This window comes from Enhydra lutris, unplaced genomic scaffold (genome assembly GCF_002288905.1).
Source record: "Enhydra lutris kenyoni isolate GAN:26980312 unplaced genomic scaffold, ASM228890v2 scaffoldscaffold85, whole genome shotgun sequence".
Classification (NCBI taxonomy): Eukaryota; Metazoa; Chordata; class Mammalia; order Carnivora; family Mustelidae; genus Enhydra; species Enhydra lutris.
The window spans coordinates 4,850,432-4,866,367 of NW_019154169.1; the positions used below are offsets into that span (position 1 = coordinate 4,850,432).

The 15,936-nt window shown below is 44.3% G+C and overlaps 1 protein-coding gene across 2 annotated transcripts; it reads right to left on the reverse strand.

Annotated features, from left to right (window-relative positions):
• Positions 1-11,727: 11,727 nt before the first annotated feature.
• On the reverse strand, positions 11,728-14,765 carry LOC111161608 (keratinocyte differentiation associated protein). 2 transcript variants are annotated; one of them, XM_022525364.1, is made up of 6 exons: positions 14,663-14,765; positions 13,204-13,242; positions 13,070-13,111; positions 12,852-12,896; positions 12,158-12,205; positions 11,728-11,890 (listed from the first exon to the last, which is right to left on the reverse strand). In XM_022525364.1, the coding sequence occupies exons 1-6, from the start codon at positions 14,747-14,749 to the stop codon at positions 11,852-11,854; spliced, it is 300 nt and encodes a 99-aa protein (XP_022381072.1). In that variant the 5' UTR covers positions 14,750-14,765; the 3' UTR covers positions 11,728-11,851. The 2 variants fall into 2 exon arrangements, with proteins under 2 accessions (XP_022381072.1, XP_022381073.1); XM_022525365.1 differs by lacking the exon at positions 13,070-13,111 and having other exon boundaries at positions 11,852-11,890; positions 14,663-14,749.
• Between the last annotated feature and the right edge of the window lie 1,171 nt (positions 14,766-15,936).

The following is a 15,936-nucleotide window of genomic DNA, read 5'->3' on the forward strand; positions in this document are numbered from 1 at the left end:
AATAATAACATATTTAATTTAATCTAACATGTTCAAAGTACAACCTGTAACAGACTTTACAAGAGAGAAAACATTTTTGGTACTCCTCCAACCCTCCTCTCTGCCTTCGGGGTCATGAGGAGTTCTGCTCTGTCTCAAAGTATGGGGACTCATAGGCTCCCTCTTCAGGACTGAACCCCCAGTGGCCCGCAGCCAAAAAAAACGGGGGCTCAGCTTTCCCGCCTTTTTTGTACTCCGTGTGCACTCTCCCTTCAGGGCCTATATCCCAAGAAAGAGGGCAGGCAGTCCTCAAGTGAAGCCTGAAGAGGCCTTCCCGTGGCAGACGCTAAACCCAGACTGGTATGAAACGGGGCCAGTGGAAAGCTCCCGGCCAGCAGCCCTCTTAACCGGAAGTGGACCTGAAGGCCTGGGAGCAAGGACTCCAGAGCCAGGGAGCATGCGCAGGATAGCTCCAACCGGAAGTGCACCAGGAAAGAAGGGAAGCACTCAGTGAGATGACTGAAGGCTGCGGTGTCCCTCCCGACAAGAAGAAGATGGGCCCGGATGGCAAAGCTCAAGGCCCAGGCCAGTGAGCAGGGCGAGCGGAAGAGAAGGTAGTGGTGGTGTCCGAAGCCGAGCTGAAACGGGAAATTGACTTCTCCACAGGGGTTAGAAGAACTATAAGTTTAGGTCTTAATGGGGGGGGGGTATTCCTGAGCAGGGTCTTTGCACCTCAGGATTCTCCGAGCTGGACCTCAGGGATTCTCCGAGGTCTGAGGTCAGGAGAGACCTTGGGGGGGGGGGGGGGGCATTTATATCGAGAAATGAAGCAATACCAAAGCAAAGTTTGTTAAAACATTGCGTCGTGTTTTAAAAGTTTACATGGAACGAATTATACAAAAGTATATCTAGGGCAATACGATTGTGAAGTCAATTTTAGTTGTAAGAATTAACAAGGTGGCCTGGTGACGGGACATAGTTTTTAAGTAGTGCAGTGAATGAGATCCCGATCTCTCAATCTGGTCAGTCTGCCTCTCGAAATAATCTCATCTGGAGATAATATAAGGCGTCAAAAGTTAGTCTTCCTGTAGCTTGCTTGTTTCCAAAGGGGCGGGACCCCGGATGTTCTGTTAGGAGTTCGTGAGGAGGTCTGTCCTGAGAATAAGATGTAAAGGGGAATCTGTGGCTGGTTGGAGCCCCCGAAGGATCTTCTCATCAGGTCGCCAGGGCTGGACGGACATTGATCCCTGATGCTACGTTAGGAATGAGTGATGAGCGCTGTGTGTGAAAGTGAGGTGTGTCATGGTGGGAGAGGGTCTCCGAGACTGTCACAGTGACCCTGTGACCACATATCCTATCAGGAATTCGGGACATCAGGGGGGAGAGACACTCTGGGATTTTAAGGTAGAGATCCTTGCCTATTGGAGAGGGAGTGAGAGAATCATATGCTGTTCTTGCTGTGGGAGATGTTTGAGCCCTTATTGTAGGGGTCAGGGTTGTGTGGTACCTTGGAGAGGGGCTCTCGGCACGAACAGGTGAAGGGAAGTTACTGTTTGGCAGTCTCTGACAAAGGCTGGATTGCGCATGCCCAGATGTGGGCGTAGGCTTGGACAATAGAGCCAGTCCATTCAATCTACGAGTGTTTTTGAGTACCTGCTCTCCGCCAGGCACTATGTGCTGGGCATACAATGGGAAAGGAAAGAGTTCCCATGAACTTCATGGGACTGATCTTCTTCTAGGCCAGCTCTACTAGAAATGTAATGTGTGCCACATCAGTAATCTAAAATTTTCCTATAGCCAAATTTTGGAAAGGTAAGAAGAAACAGATGAAATTAATTTGAAGTTTAATATATTTTATTGAACCTAATAGATCCAAAATATTATTTCAGTATATAATGCAAAAAATATTAGTGAGATACTTATATTCTTTCTTCTTTTTGTAATGTCTAGAATTTGGTGTGTGCATTTTATACTCACTCATATCTCAGTTATGGTTAGTCACATTTCAGGTGCTTAGTAGCCACATGTGGCTTGTTGCTACTGCATTAGACAGTGAAACTCTAGAGTAATATAAAGATAACAAACTGTAGATGTTGTTAGTAATGATAAATGTGCTGAAGGGATAGCACGAGGAGTGCTGTGTCAGCCACAGAATCCCCTCATGGCTGAAATGGCTTTGGGTAGGTTGAAATTAAAGTGTCTTTACTGTCATTGCTTTAAAATACTTGATTATGAGATACTTCATACATATGCAAAAATATGATAAAACGTACTGACAAAGCCTGGTGTATACATTACCTTTATCCCTCTTAACATTTTGTATAACCTATTTGCTTCAGATTGTTTTAAGAATTCAAAGATTGCAGGGGTTTCTATCTGGCTCAGTGGGTAGGGCATGTGGACTTTTGATCTTGGGGTTGTGAGTTTGAGCCCTGAGTTGGGCATAGAAATTACTTAAAAAATAAAATAAAATATTTAAGATTTTATTTATTTATTTAACTGACAGTGAGAGAAAGGGAACACAAACAGGGGAAGTGGGAGAGGGAGAAGCAGGCTTCCCACAGAGCAGGCAGTCCAATGCAGGGCTCCATCCCAGAACCCTGGGATCATGACCTGAGCCGAAGGTAGACACTTAACGACTGAGCCACCCAGGCACCCCTAAGATAAAATTTTTCCCAAAGATTTATTTATTTATATTGGAGAGAGAGAATGCATGGAAGAGAGAAGCAGAGGAAGAGGGAGAATCCCAAGCAGACTCTCCCTGCTGAGTACAAAGCCAGACATAGGGCTCCATCCCATGACCCTGAGATCATGACCTAAGCCAAAATCAAGAGTCAGATGCCCAAATGACTGAACTATCCAAGTGCCCCAACTGTATCTCATTTTTACCTCTGAATACCTACCATCCCACTGGATGGATGTACCATATTTTAGTTTTCCATTCTCTTCTTGATGAACATTTAGGTGGTTTCCACCTTTAAGCTCCTATAAGCATTGCTACTGTGAGAATCATTATACCTACTTCTTTGTGTATACATGCAAGAGTTTCTAGCATATCACTAGGAGAATACTGGGGGCACGTATCCACAACTTTGTACCTCAGTCTTGGTTTCATCATTCAGGACTCTGATGAGAAACTTCAGTGACAGCAAGGTAAACCCAGCCATGCTTTGCCCTTTGTTTTACTTTCCTTTGTGTAAAATGAACATGATAATGGTACTTACTGCATAAAGTTGTAAGAATTAAATAAGAACAAGAGGTAAAGTCCCTAACACAGTAGCTTACACTTGGTGGGCCCTCAATACCTGGGAGCTTTTTATGTCTTATGGAGACAGGGGGTTAAAATGGTTAAAGGTCTGTGGCTTTGGAGTCTAACAACCTGGGTATAAAACTTGGCTCTGCTATGTCCTCCCAGGCTGTCCTGGGAAAGGCACTTCACTTTTCTGAGCTTTTCTTTATCTGTTGGAAGAAAGCAAATGAATGTAGACGTGAATATCAGTTCTGCAGTATGAATCTGTCTGGGTCCTGATCTGACTGGAGATGTATAGCATGATAAGAACAGCTGCTGGGGCACCTGGGTGGCTCAGTGGGTTAAAGCCTCTGCCTTCGGCTCAGGTCATGATCCCAGGGTCCTAGGATGGAGCCCTGCATCTCCCTTCCTCTCTCTCTGCCTGCCTCTCTGCCTACTTGTGATCTCTGTCAAATAAATAAATAAAATCTTTGAAGAAAAAAAAAAAGAACAGCTGCCATTCGCTAATATGAATAAAGTTGGGCTAATCCTTATTGAGTGTTTCTTAACTCCTATAAAATATTATTCCCACATTACAAATGAAGAAACTGAGACCTTGACAGCATGGCCACACCGAAGTCACATAGCTAATAAAGTGGTAGGAATGGAATTTGAACCAGGTCTGACTGATTTTTTAAAAAGCAAACAAAATAAAAACAAAACAACAACAACAACGAAAAAAAACCAAAACCTTGTAATTTAATCACTAGACAGGATTGCCTTAATGCTTTCAGCAGCTGCCCATCATTCATAGTGGCGATTTCCAAATCTTCTTTTAGGGAATGGAAGCATTTTGTCCAACAAAATCTTATACGGAACCCTTGTAGGTAAAGCAAACGAAGTTAGAACTAGTGCAGTTAAAGTAGGGATGATATTCTAGGCATGGGCGGGTTTAATCCTGACTCTGCCAGGTACTGCTGTGTGAGCCTAAGCAAGTCACTTTATCTCTCTGAGATTCAGTTTCTTCATTTGTAAAATGGGGAAGTGATGCCAACCTACCAGCGTTGTTATGTGGATCAACTGAGATAATATACGCAAAACACTTGGCATACAGTGCGGCTCATGATAACAGCCAGATAAGGATGGCTGTTGCAGTTGTGGTTGTGGCTATGACCACCTTCACTGACCACAGGATGGAATGGAAATCTCTCAGCTTTGCGTTCATGCCCTCCATCATCTGACCCAACCTGCATTTCTAGCCTTCAACACCTACACCATAGCCAAGCTGAATTACAACATCCCAGGCCAGGATCCTGTACTACCAGTTCTGTGTGTATAGCTTTGCCCATGAAGGGGGACCATCTTTTGTCTTTTGTCCTCTCCCTTGCTCCTAAAGTATGAAGATATGCTTTTTTTTTTTTTTAATTTTTTAAACTTTTATTAGGGAAATTCTCAAAATATTCAAAAGTTAGAAAAGCTAGTATAATGAACCCCCATGTATCCATCACTTAGCCTTAGTAATTACCAACCTTATTTCCAGTATGTACCCCAGCCTACTCATCCCACCCAGATTAAATCCCAGTTTATCACTGTATCTGTAAATTCATCATTATGTTTCTCTAAGGGAAAGATTCTTTTTTAAAAATATAACTACAATACCATTTCACATCGGAGAAAGATGAGTAATTTCTCAGTATCAACCCTATCAATGTTCAGTTTATCATTTCATAAATTTTTTTTGTAGTTGATTTGTTTAAATCAGGATACAAAATCTATACATTGCATTTACATGATCTCTCCTTAAATTTGTTTTTATTTTTAAGTTCCTTCCCTCCTTTCTCTTTTTTACCTACAATGTTTTTGTTAAGGAAACAGAGTTAGTAGGCCTCTAGAATTTCCCCTAGGAAATGCAGGCCTCGGGGAGAGGAGAGTGTTTGCTAATTTCTCCCTGGAACCCTTTACCAGGTTCTTCTGTACCCTTTTTCCCCCTGCAAACTGGTGGTTAGATCTAGATTCCAGAGGTTTAATCAGTTTTGGGGTTGACTTGTGGCCAGAATACTTCACAATGGTAATCCATCCCCGCTCTTCTATCAGATCTGCAGAGACAGGTCTCCTCCTAAATCTTAGTGTTGGGTGGATCCATGGGTTCACAGGGGGTCAGCCTGAGCCAAACGTCCCTGTCAGCCTTGTCAGCCTTGCCTCAGTCCATTATTTTATTAAGTCTTGCAAAAAATGGTAGTATTATAATTCTATTATCTCATCTGCATTTATTAGCTACAAATCCTTGTAATAAAGAAAACTTGTTAGTTTGCCCTGAGGCACATTTACATAAGAAAGAGAATAAATGCTTGAGCCATTCCCTTTACTTATCAGTTCTCAAAATCATGAATTGGTTCCTGGCAACCTCTGAAGTTAACCAAAGAGGTCGTTGTTGTTGATTATCATTTTTTAAAATTTTTGTTTAAATTCCAGTTTGTTAACATACAGGGTAGTATTAGTTGCAGGTATACAATTAAGTGATTCAACGCTTCCATGCAACACCTTTGCTCATCACAAGTGCCCTCCTTAATCCCTATCACGCATCCCACCCCCCTCCCCTCTCACAACCATCAGTGTGTTCACTATAGCTAAGTCTGTTTCTTGGTTTGCCTCTCTCTTTTTTTCCCCATGATCATTTGTTTTGTTTCTTAAATTCCACAGATCATGAAATCATTGTTTTTTAGTCCTATCTTGAATACCTGGCTCAAAAGTTACTTCCCCTGGTGCTCTTACCCTGACTCAGAAGGGATTTTTCCCTTCTGCTGAAATTAAGCACATCTTTTCCAGTGGCATCCAGCACTCTCCATCTGTGTAATTCCTTTATCTTCAGCTGGATCATAAGCTCTTAGAAAGCATTTCTACACAGCACTTAACATAACGCCTCAGGCAGTGCTTCTCAAACTTCACTGTGCATCTGAACCATGGGAGGGGGCAAATCTTGTTAAAATGCGCATTCTGGTTCCTTAGCTCTGGTGTGGGCTGAGAGCCTGAATTTCTCCCTTGCAGGATAGTGTTAATACCACTGGTCTAAGGACTGCACTTAAAAAAAAAAGGCAGGGTGCCTGGGTGGCTCAATGGGTTAAAGCCTCTGCCTTCAGCTCAGGTCCTGATCCCAGGGTCCTGGGATGGAGTCTCACATCGGGCTCTCTGTTCAGCAGGGAGCCTGCTTCCCCCTCTCTCTGCCTGCTTCTCTGCCTACTTGTGAACTCTGTCTGTCAAATGAATAAATAAAATCTTTTTTAAAAAAAATCATTTGGTTACCATACAGTGTAATATTAGTTTCAGAGGTAGAATTTAGTGATTCATCATTTGCATATAACACCTGGGCTCATTACATCAAGTGCCCTCCTTAATGCCCATCACCCAGTTACCCCATCCTCCCACCCACCTCCCCTCCAGAAACCCTCAGTTTGTTTCCTGGAATTCAGTATCTCTTATGGTTTGTCTCCCTCTCTGAATTCATCTTATTTTATATTTTCTTCCTTTCCCTTATGTTCATCTGTTTTGTTTCCTAAATTCCACATATGAGTGGAATCATATGATGTTTGTCTTTCTCTGACTGACTTATTTCACTAAGCGTAATGCCCTCTAGTTCCATTCACATCATCCAAGATTGCATTCTTTTTCATGGCTGAGTAATATTCCACTGCCTATACTTATATCTTTATATGTTATTGTACACACCCCACATCTTCTTTATCTGTTCATTTGTCAATGACCATCTAGGTTCTTTCCATAGTTTGGCTACCGTGGACATTGCTGCTATAAATATTGGGGTGCAGGTACCCCTTCGGATCACTACATTTATATCTTTGGGGAAGATACTTAGTAGTGCAATTGCTGGATCATAGGGCAGCTCTATTTTCAACTTTTTGAGGAACCTCCATACTGTTTCCACAGTGGCTGCACCAGTTTGGATTCCCACCAACAGTGTAAGAGGGTTCCCTTTTCTTCACATCCTCGCCACCATCTGTTGTTTCCTGAGTTAATTTTAGACACTCTGACTGGTGTGAGGTGGTATCTCATTGTGGTGTAGACCCCACCAATAAGGACCACACTTTAAGTAGCAAAGAGGGGGTGCCTTGGTGGCTCAGTTGGTTAAGCATCTGCCTTTGGCTTGAGTCATGATCCCAGGGTCCTGGGATTGAACCCTATGTCAGTCTCCCTCCTCAACCAGGAGCATGCTTCTCCCTTTGCCTGCCACTCCTGCTGTTTGTGCACATGCTCACTCTCTCTCCCTCTCTGTCAAATAAATAAATAAAATCTTTTTAAAAAGTAGCAAAGAGGTATGGTGAATGTATGGGAAATTGATTTCATTCATTCAGTAAGAAGTACCCAATCTGGGGTGCCTGGGTGGCCCAGTTGGTTAAGCATCTGACTTCAGCTCAGGTCATGATCTCAGGCTCCTGGGGTCAAGTCCCGCATTCAGCTTCCTGCTCAGTGAAGAGCCGGCTTCTCCCTTTCCTTCTGTCCCCCGACTCATGCTCGCTCTCTCTCTCTCTCACACTCTCTATTTCAAATAAATAAATCTTTAATTAAAAAAAAAAAGTGCACAGTCTCAGCCAGTTCATGGGCTCTGCCCTGTTACCTTAAAATGCAAAGGGTTGTTTTATGTTTGTTTGTCTTATTAGAGAGTTTTAGTTTTTTAACAAATTCTTTTGAATATGTAAGAGTGCACAGAATGAAAAAATTTTTTTCATAAAATCCAGAAAGACTCACAATGAAAGTGCATCATTCCCTAGAGGTGAAAGCTGTTACTCCTTGAGTTTTATTCTAGAGCTGTTTTATGCGTGTCAGAACATCTATTTGTACCACCTCTCTTTTTTTTTTCAACATATTGTTCATACTGCTCTGCTGCTTTCTTTTTTCATTTTACTATATCTTAGAGACTTTGTTCCATATCTCAACATATATCTCTACATCCCGTTTAATGGGTGGCATAGTATCTGCCCAGGATGCATTTGTGGCTTGTGTGAAGTATCCAGTGAAGTGTGACTCCGTCCTGACTTCTTCCTCATCCAACACATTTCACAGGGAATAGGGAGTCTTGTCTTCCATTCTTTGAATCCTCTGAATCACCTGGCCCATGTTGGTATGTTTCTGTCAGTTTCATTTGATCTTAAGTATATCCATCACTCACTTACACAAACATGTCTATACTTCTTTTTTCCCACAGGATTCCAGTCTTCATAAACTCAAATTATTACTTTTCTCTGTAATTCCCTTATTACTCACAAGTTACTCAAAGATATTCTCTTGTTTTAGTAATACCTTACTGTGAAATGTTACATACATAAGTGTGTATAAAACATATTGACAGAGTTCAGGATATGCTACCCCGTAATATGGTGCCTAGGCATACTGAATATTTCAAGCGGAAGGAATTTGAGAAAACAGGTACAAGAAGGACTCTTTGACCTTCTCCTGAAGCAGGTCCTAAGACCTTCATGTGAGAAGTGCCATCCCTATACACTGAGGAAAGGATCATTTTTATCTCCAGGAGGGAGGACACCCCCTCCCAAGAGGAATTTGAATGAACAGGCTTTGCTGAATTTCCCCGTTTACCACACTGAGTTTTTACCCCCCTTGTCCTATCACATTTCTCCATGACTTTCCACTCTTCGCCAAACCCAGCACAAAAACACACAGTTTTAACTACTTCTTCAGGTCTTCATTTCCTTATGAAGGCTCCCATGTCATAAAAAATTTATATTAAATAAATTTGTATACCTTTCTCTTGTTAATCTGTCTTTTGTTACATAGACCTAGCCAAAACCTAGGATAGAAGAAGACATTTTTTCCTACACTATGATATATATATATTTTTTTTTAAAAGATTTTATTTGTTTGACAGATAGAGATCACAAGAGAGAGGCAGGCAGAGAGAGAGAGAGAGAGGAGGAAGCAGGCTCCCTGCAGAGTAGAGAACCCGATGTGGGGCTCGATCCCAGGACCCTGGGATCATGACCTGAGCCGAAGGCAGAGGCTTTAACCCACTGAACCACCCAGGCACCCCTACACTATGATATATTTAAGGAAAAAATTAAAACATAAACACTAGAAGCCTTCTGTCACCACCCCCCTCCAGGTGCCCTTCCTCTATCACATGATGGTCTCTCCCCCGAGAGGTAACTGTGGTCCCAAATTTTACAGTAATCATTAGCTGGCTTTCCTTTTGTCAGTGGTTCTGAAGCTTTAGTGCATCCAAATCATCTAGAGAGCCTGTTAAAATACAGATTGCTGTGCCCACCCCCAGCTTCTGATTTAATAGATGTGGGCTGAGGCCCAAGGATTTGTGCTTCTTATAAATTCCCATGTAATGCTGATGCTGCTGATCTCAGGTCTATACTTTGAGAACTATTGCTTTATCTCAAAGATGCTCCTGACTTGTGTGTGCTGACTCTTGGCTTCCCCTAGAACCTAGCCACTCAATACATACATCTTAAGCATCTCCCTACCTTCTTCCTCTACTCTAGTTCCTATACAGAAATTATGAGCATTCAATCTTTGCTAAATATTTTAATTGATTGTGGTACATGAGCACCCTCCATTTTTTTTTTTCTTTTCTGTCGGTGATCTCATTTATAAGTTGCTTCTCATTTGTGTTGTGTGTCTATGATTTTTAGTTACTAAAAGAAAGGGGTAAAAGCAGCATGTACATGTCTTATTTGTCTAGTCTGGAAGCTCTTTGGAAGCAGAAGCCAAGTGAAGGTTCCAAGCATGCCACCCCAAAATACACTGCTTTTTGCATATTCATTATTTTAAGTTGAAGGCAGTTGAGAAATAGAAGATGTAGGAAGGGTTCTGTCACATTGCCCTTTCTACCTAAAAGCAAGTCATAGAATTTTCCTTGAGAAAGGTGCCCTCCTTGTACCAGGAAGAGAAGACCGTTCTTATCAGCAGAGCCTGGGAGTCAACTCCACTCTGTACAAACAAGCATACTAAAATAACCCTTATCTCCCATTAGTTTCCCCCATGTATGTCCTAATCACTCCCACAGCTTCTTGTCCCCAGTCCAAGCCTGTTTGTCTTGTCAGATCTCTACAATCTGTCATTCGTTGGGTAAAAAGGTGTATTAGCTTTGGGGCCTAATAGCCCCTTTGAGTCTTCCTTTTCCCTCTGAAGATTCCTGTGTATGTGTAAAAATATATTAAATAACTTTGTATGTTTTTCTCCTGTTAATCTGTCTTATTATGGCAGTTTAATTCTTAGGCCAGCCACAGAATTTCAGAGGGTAGAAGGAAGTTTTTGCTTCCCTACACAAGTTTAATTTCCCTTTGTAGTCCACTTCCTCAAGTAAGCTACGGGCCACAGTTTGCAAACTCAGCCACTGATAGAGGCCACAAGGCAGTGTAAATAAGTGAAACTTGCCGAGGGAAATTTTACTGATCTGGAGACCACATCCTGTAAAAAGGGCAGCTGTTACTTGGATTTAAGCCATTCTCAAGTTCGTTGCTCTCCAATTTTCCCAGTTTCCCAGTTGAGAAACCAGAAATAATCTCAACTAAGTCGACATTTTAAGTACCCAGAATAGACACAGAGATTCCGTACAGAACACATGTATAGAACCGAGATGGAATCCATTCCATGTTTCAAGACCTTTGCAGTGGGTGGATGGATGGATGGATGGATGGATTAGTGAGGGAGTCATTAATGAATGTGGGTATTGGGGCAGCTCTCTGGGGGAATGAAGGGATATGCCCAGCCCTGTGCAAGGGGCTTTACCTACCTTATCTCTTTTGACTTTCATAACACCACCACAGGGTAGATATTATCATTCTTGTTTATTTCCACTCTCCTCGCACAGATAAAGAATCGGAGGTTGAGAAAGGCCCAGGATCACATCATTAGTTTTCTTTATTTATAACCTACCTAATTCTTTTTTTAAAGATTTTATTTATTTATCAGATAGAGATCACAAGTAGGCAGAGAGACAGACAGAGAGAAAGGGGAAGCAGGCTCCCCACTGAGCAGAGAGCCTGATTCGGGGCTCTATCCCAGGACCCTGAGATCATGACCTGAGCGGAAGGCAGAGGCTTTAACCCACTGAGCCACCCAGGTGCCCCTAACCTACCTAATTCTTAAAAAAGGATTTTAGATGAGCTCATATGATTTCAGCTGGCTTTTGAGCCTTGGATTCCAGATAGTTCTCTTATACCAAATTGCCCCCACCAAGGGAATCAGGTTCTCAGAAGGCAGGTAGGGAAGGCACCAGTAGTTCAGGGAAGAGGTCTGATTCCTTGAAGATCTTAGTAAACAACTCACAGCATTGTGCCCCTCAAGTATGTCAGCCGGTACCGAGGAATTAAGACTCACAGGATCTCTTGCCATCTTGATAAGCCCTCCCCACTTCCTCCTATGTCACTGCTTACTACCCTCTTAGAATTCAAGATTTCTGCCTACCAGCCTTGGAACCTACTTCATCCTAATTCTCTTCTAGAGCCCAGTGGGATAAGGACAGACACAGATACAGGAGCTGGTAGGTTGGAAAACATTTTATTGGTGTTACTGAGCCCCAAGAGAGTGTTTATAGAATGGTGACCAGAGAGCACACTAGCCCCTCTTCCAGTGGGTGTCAGCAGTGCTTGGTCTTGAAGGGAATAGTCACTGGGCGTCAGGAGTTGCACTCCTCAAACCCTTCAGCTGGAGGGAGAGAGGGTGTGGTCAGATTGGGGACCCTTGGGTGCAGGGAGCTGGAGTCTCCCATGAGTAAGCCCAGAACAGCATGGGGCAGAGATAGGAATCCCTGCCTTGCTCTGAGTTCTCATTCTCTAAATACAGTAGCTGATACTTCCCTTAGCTCTAGTGAGAGGACAGTTTATCCTCTGTTACCCATCCTCACCCTTCCTCCCACATCATTGGCTTCTTCCCTCCCCACCAACTTCTGTCCTACTGCCCATCGCCTCTTACCTTAGGAAAGGCATCCCAGTTGAGGAAAGGAAGTTTCCTTTTGATAGACTAAAAGAGGAAAAAAGAACGAGAGTGATGTGATACAGGGCAGGTGAGCGCAGATCAGTGAGTGAGCTCTCCGGAGTGGCGATGGTGTTATCATTTACAATTAGAGGAAGGACTAGTGTTTCCTGAGCCCTTACTCTGTGTCTGCCTTATACTAACTGCTCCATAGTCATGCTTTCATTTGGTCTGCACAGCTACCTTTTGAGGTAGGTCCTGTCAAGCCCACGTCAGAGACGAGGAAGCTGAGGCTCAGAGGTAGTTGTATGAGGACACGTAGCGAGCACGTGCTGAGTCATGTGACACAGGCTCCAATGCCCATGCTGTGTCTGACTTTGCCTTCTAAGTGTGACCAAGACACCCGACCTAGGACCTCAGTTTCTTCATAGATGATAAAAGGACTCAAATAAACTCCTGTCTGGTTAGCTTCTGCCTTTTCTGGAATTGTCTTTGTGGCTCTGCTCCCCCATTGCTGCATTAGGAAAATAGGTGTGGCCATGTCAGTGTCCGGAAGGAACTTTTCTTCTGTCAAGCAGGGCAATTACTACCTCCTAGAACTCAGGAAAGAACGAAAAGGGCTAGAACTAGAAAGTGTTGACCGTCCGCTGGAGAGACCGCAGTCAAGGAGAAGAAGGGGTGCCCACACTCTTACCTCAAAGAGGGCATGCCAGTTCAGGAATTCATCGGGCTTAAAAGCCTGTGGAGACAGGGAGACAAGAGGGTCAGTGCCAGGGGAGGGCAGAGCTCAGACCCCAGCCCCCCGGAAAAGGTGGGGGGTCCACGGCAGCTTTGCAAGCTGTCTACTAAGGCATTGGTCTCCTTTATGGTGTGGCTGTTGGGGTGGGGGTAGCCCTGGAGAATGGTACTTACAGAGCGCAACTTGTCGATGTTCAGGAAGTTCGCGTTAAAGGCCTAGGCAAAAAGACGGGGTGTTAAGAAAGTGGCGAAGGAGCACAGAAAGGGGCACAGACAGAGGTTGGAGTGTGGGAAAACAGGGTGTTTACCTCAGGGCCTGCCGCATAATTACCAATGGTGGTTTCTTCCTGGAAAGTGAAGGGAAAAAAAACAAAAGATCACATAATGGCAAGTCCTTGTCCCCAGACCCTCTCTGCCAGCCCTGCCTTGCTCCCCAGGCCAGTCCCCAAGATTGTAGCCCATTCTCCACCATAGTGCCTCAGATAGCCTGCTCTGTTCCAGTAAGACAGACGGTTGACAGCAAGGCGAAGAGGAGGGATTGGAGAGTGGCATGTGTGAGACAGAGAAGCTAAAAGCCCAGGCCTGCATCCATGGTAGGCAGCAGGTACATGGGGTGGGGAAGAGAGGACTCCTCCCAAGAAAATCAGGCTAGTGTTGCTGCGCAGTTGACTTGGGGTGTTCTCGAGACTCCTACGCTGAGCACATAGAGTGGGTGGGGGAGATTGGCATGCATGTAGGAGCCAGGCTGCTGAGGTGCCCTGCCTGCCTTTAATTGATTGAGGTTGGCTTGCTTTGTGACTTTATTGCCACCAAAATCAGAGTCACCATTTCCCTCCCCCATATAGTCATTGCCCTGGACCTCAGTGCCCAGGACCTCCGTGCACCCCATCCTGTCTCTCTCCCTGCTTTAGTTGCCCAGTTTCATTGTCCCTTATTTCTTCCTTTCCACAACAAAGTTCACAATTGGGTATCCTATAGGCTAGACCCAAGTTTTTAGCTCTCAGTAGTTTGGCTTGTTTTTAAGTTTGAATGAAACATTTTTAATTAGCATTAAATTAGTATTAGTATTAGTATTTAAATTAGAATTTATGTATTCTATAAATCAGATTTCTGGTTTCTTCCAAAAACTTAAAAACTCTGGCCACACTGGGTACATTTTCCTGCTTAGCAGCAGTCCGATGTACACAGACTGTCCCTTTTTAGATCAGGCAGGTTCTCTCCACCAGCCCTCCTGCTCATTGACTCCATTTGCTTGGATCCCAAGCAATTGTGTATGTGACCCCATCTCAGACTTTTAAATCTAGCATGGATGCTCTCCCCCAACCTTGGGAGAAGATGGGGCCTCCAGCTTCCTCCTGACTGGAGACTGCCTCCTAAGGGTCCTTGCTATGGCCTAGGCTCCAGAGATAGTAGGGAGTTCCCAGTCACCTGGGAGCCGTTTCCTGGGAGACCGATGAAACACAGGTGAAGCTGAGCCCAGAAGACGACCTCAGCCCCTCTTGTCTCCTCCCAGGATTCAGTTGTCTAGCCTCCGCCTGTATGCTCACCAGCCCCTCCAGAAAGAAAGCATCTCGGTCTACATGTCTTCCTGGGAATGCTTTATTTCCTTCCTCCTTTCTTCCTTTCCTCAGAGCCCCTGCTTTTTGTTCAGCCTCTGATAATCTCCAAAAATAGGAGCCATGCATCCAGTAATGCATTGAAGGTAAAGAAATGGAGGACTCAGCGAGGTAATAAGTAAGAGAAAGAGAATTCAGGTGATGTGCTCACCTCGGGACTACCCAGGGAAGCCCCCTGAGCAGAGTGGAGCGCCAGAAGAGAGAGAAGAACCACAGCAGGAAGAACTGGGATCTTCATGGTGTCAAGTTTGGGGTGCTCTGAGGCGGGGCCTCACCACTTGCCCTTTATATTCCCAGGGAGGTGGATATGAGCAGAAGTGGGGTCCCCACCCCACTGACTCACGCCCAGATCCCATCGCCCACCCCCGGGGCTCTGGGAAGGGGAGGTGTAGACTGTTCCCCACTTACCTTGGATTTCTCAATTCACATTCTGCCCCAGGCACTAGGAAGGTGAGATGGCAATGGGGTGCTTCATGCCAATGGAGCTGGGATGGAGACAGGTCAAACCTGTCCCTCCAAAGGGTTGGCAGTGGCACCCAAGCAACCTCTCCTTTTGCCTTTGTCTCTTTCCCTTATATCCTTCAATCTGCTGTTATAATTTGGACTTTTTCCCCACCCTACCCAATTCTGTATAAACTTCTTAGACTGGCATCGAATGCTTTCCATGCTCTGGCCTTGACCTGCCTTTCTGACTTATTTTACTCCTTTGCACATGACACTGCATTCTAGCCAAACTGGACTCCCTACCAAATAAACCCTTCTTGGTCCTCCAAGCATCTTCCCATGCCCTTGCTTATTCCTAAAATGCCCTTCTGTCATCTCCTGTTTTCAGAACCCAACATCCATCTTGGATGAATCTTCCCTGATTTTTCCCATCATCCCTCACCACCACCCCCACTCCTCATACTGTTCCCTTCTTGAAGTTGCCATGACCATTCATTTGTTTATCTCTGGAGTTGTACCTGGGATAACTTATGCTCTTATTTCTCTCTTAGAATAGTAAGTTCCTTGAAGCCGAGAACTCTCTCTCAATCACCTTTATATGCCCCTACACTTTGCCTTAGACAGAGTATAGGCGGAGCCAGCATTTGTTTGATTGGGTAAGTTAGGGTTCGAACATCCTTCCACCAAGTGGTACACTTTCCTCCTTTGGGGCTGGACGTCTCCCGTTTTCCACCTGCCCGTCTTTTACTCTTGGGTCTTCAGAGAGATGACTGTCTTGAACTACAAAGACAAGGAATAGAGCACACGGGGGTGGAGGGGGAAACTACACAAAAACACAAAGCAGGTCTTAAAGATGCCAGGTTGGAGATAGGATCTAGGTCCTGAACTTTGAGTGCCTTCTCCATTTCATGGAGTTTATCCCACCCCCTGCCCCATCCCCCAGCTCAGGAGTTGGATCACCTCAAAGTGACAAAATATTCT

What these genes read in the sequence shown, in the direction of transcription:
- LOC111161608 (XM_022525364.1), bottom strand. Translation starts at nt 14,749, where the DNA reads ATGAAGATCCCAGTTCTTCCTGCTGTGGTTCTTCTCTCTCTTCTGGCG. An exon ending in ACATCGACAAGTTGCGCTCT is followed by an intron (nt 12,897 to 13,069) that starts GTAAGTACCATT and finishes CTGTCTCCACAG; the next exon opens with GCTTTTAAGCCCGATGAATT. An exon ending in ACTGGGATGCCTTTCCTAAG is followed by an intron (nt 11,891 to 12,157) that starts GTAAGAGGCGAT and finishes CTCTCCCTCCAG; the next exon opens with CTGAAGGGTTTGAGGAGTGC.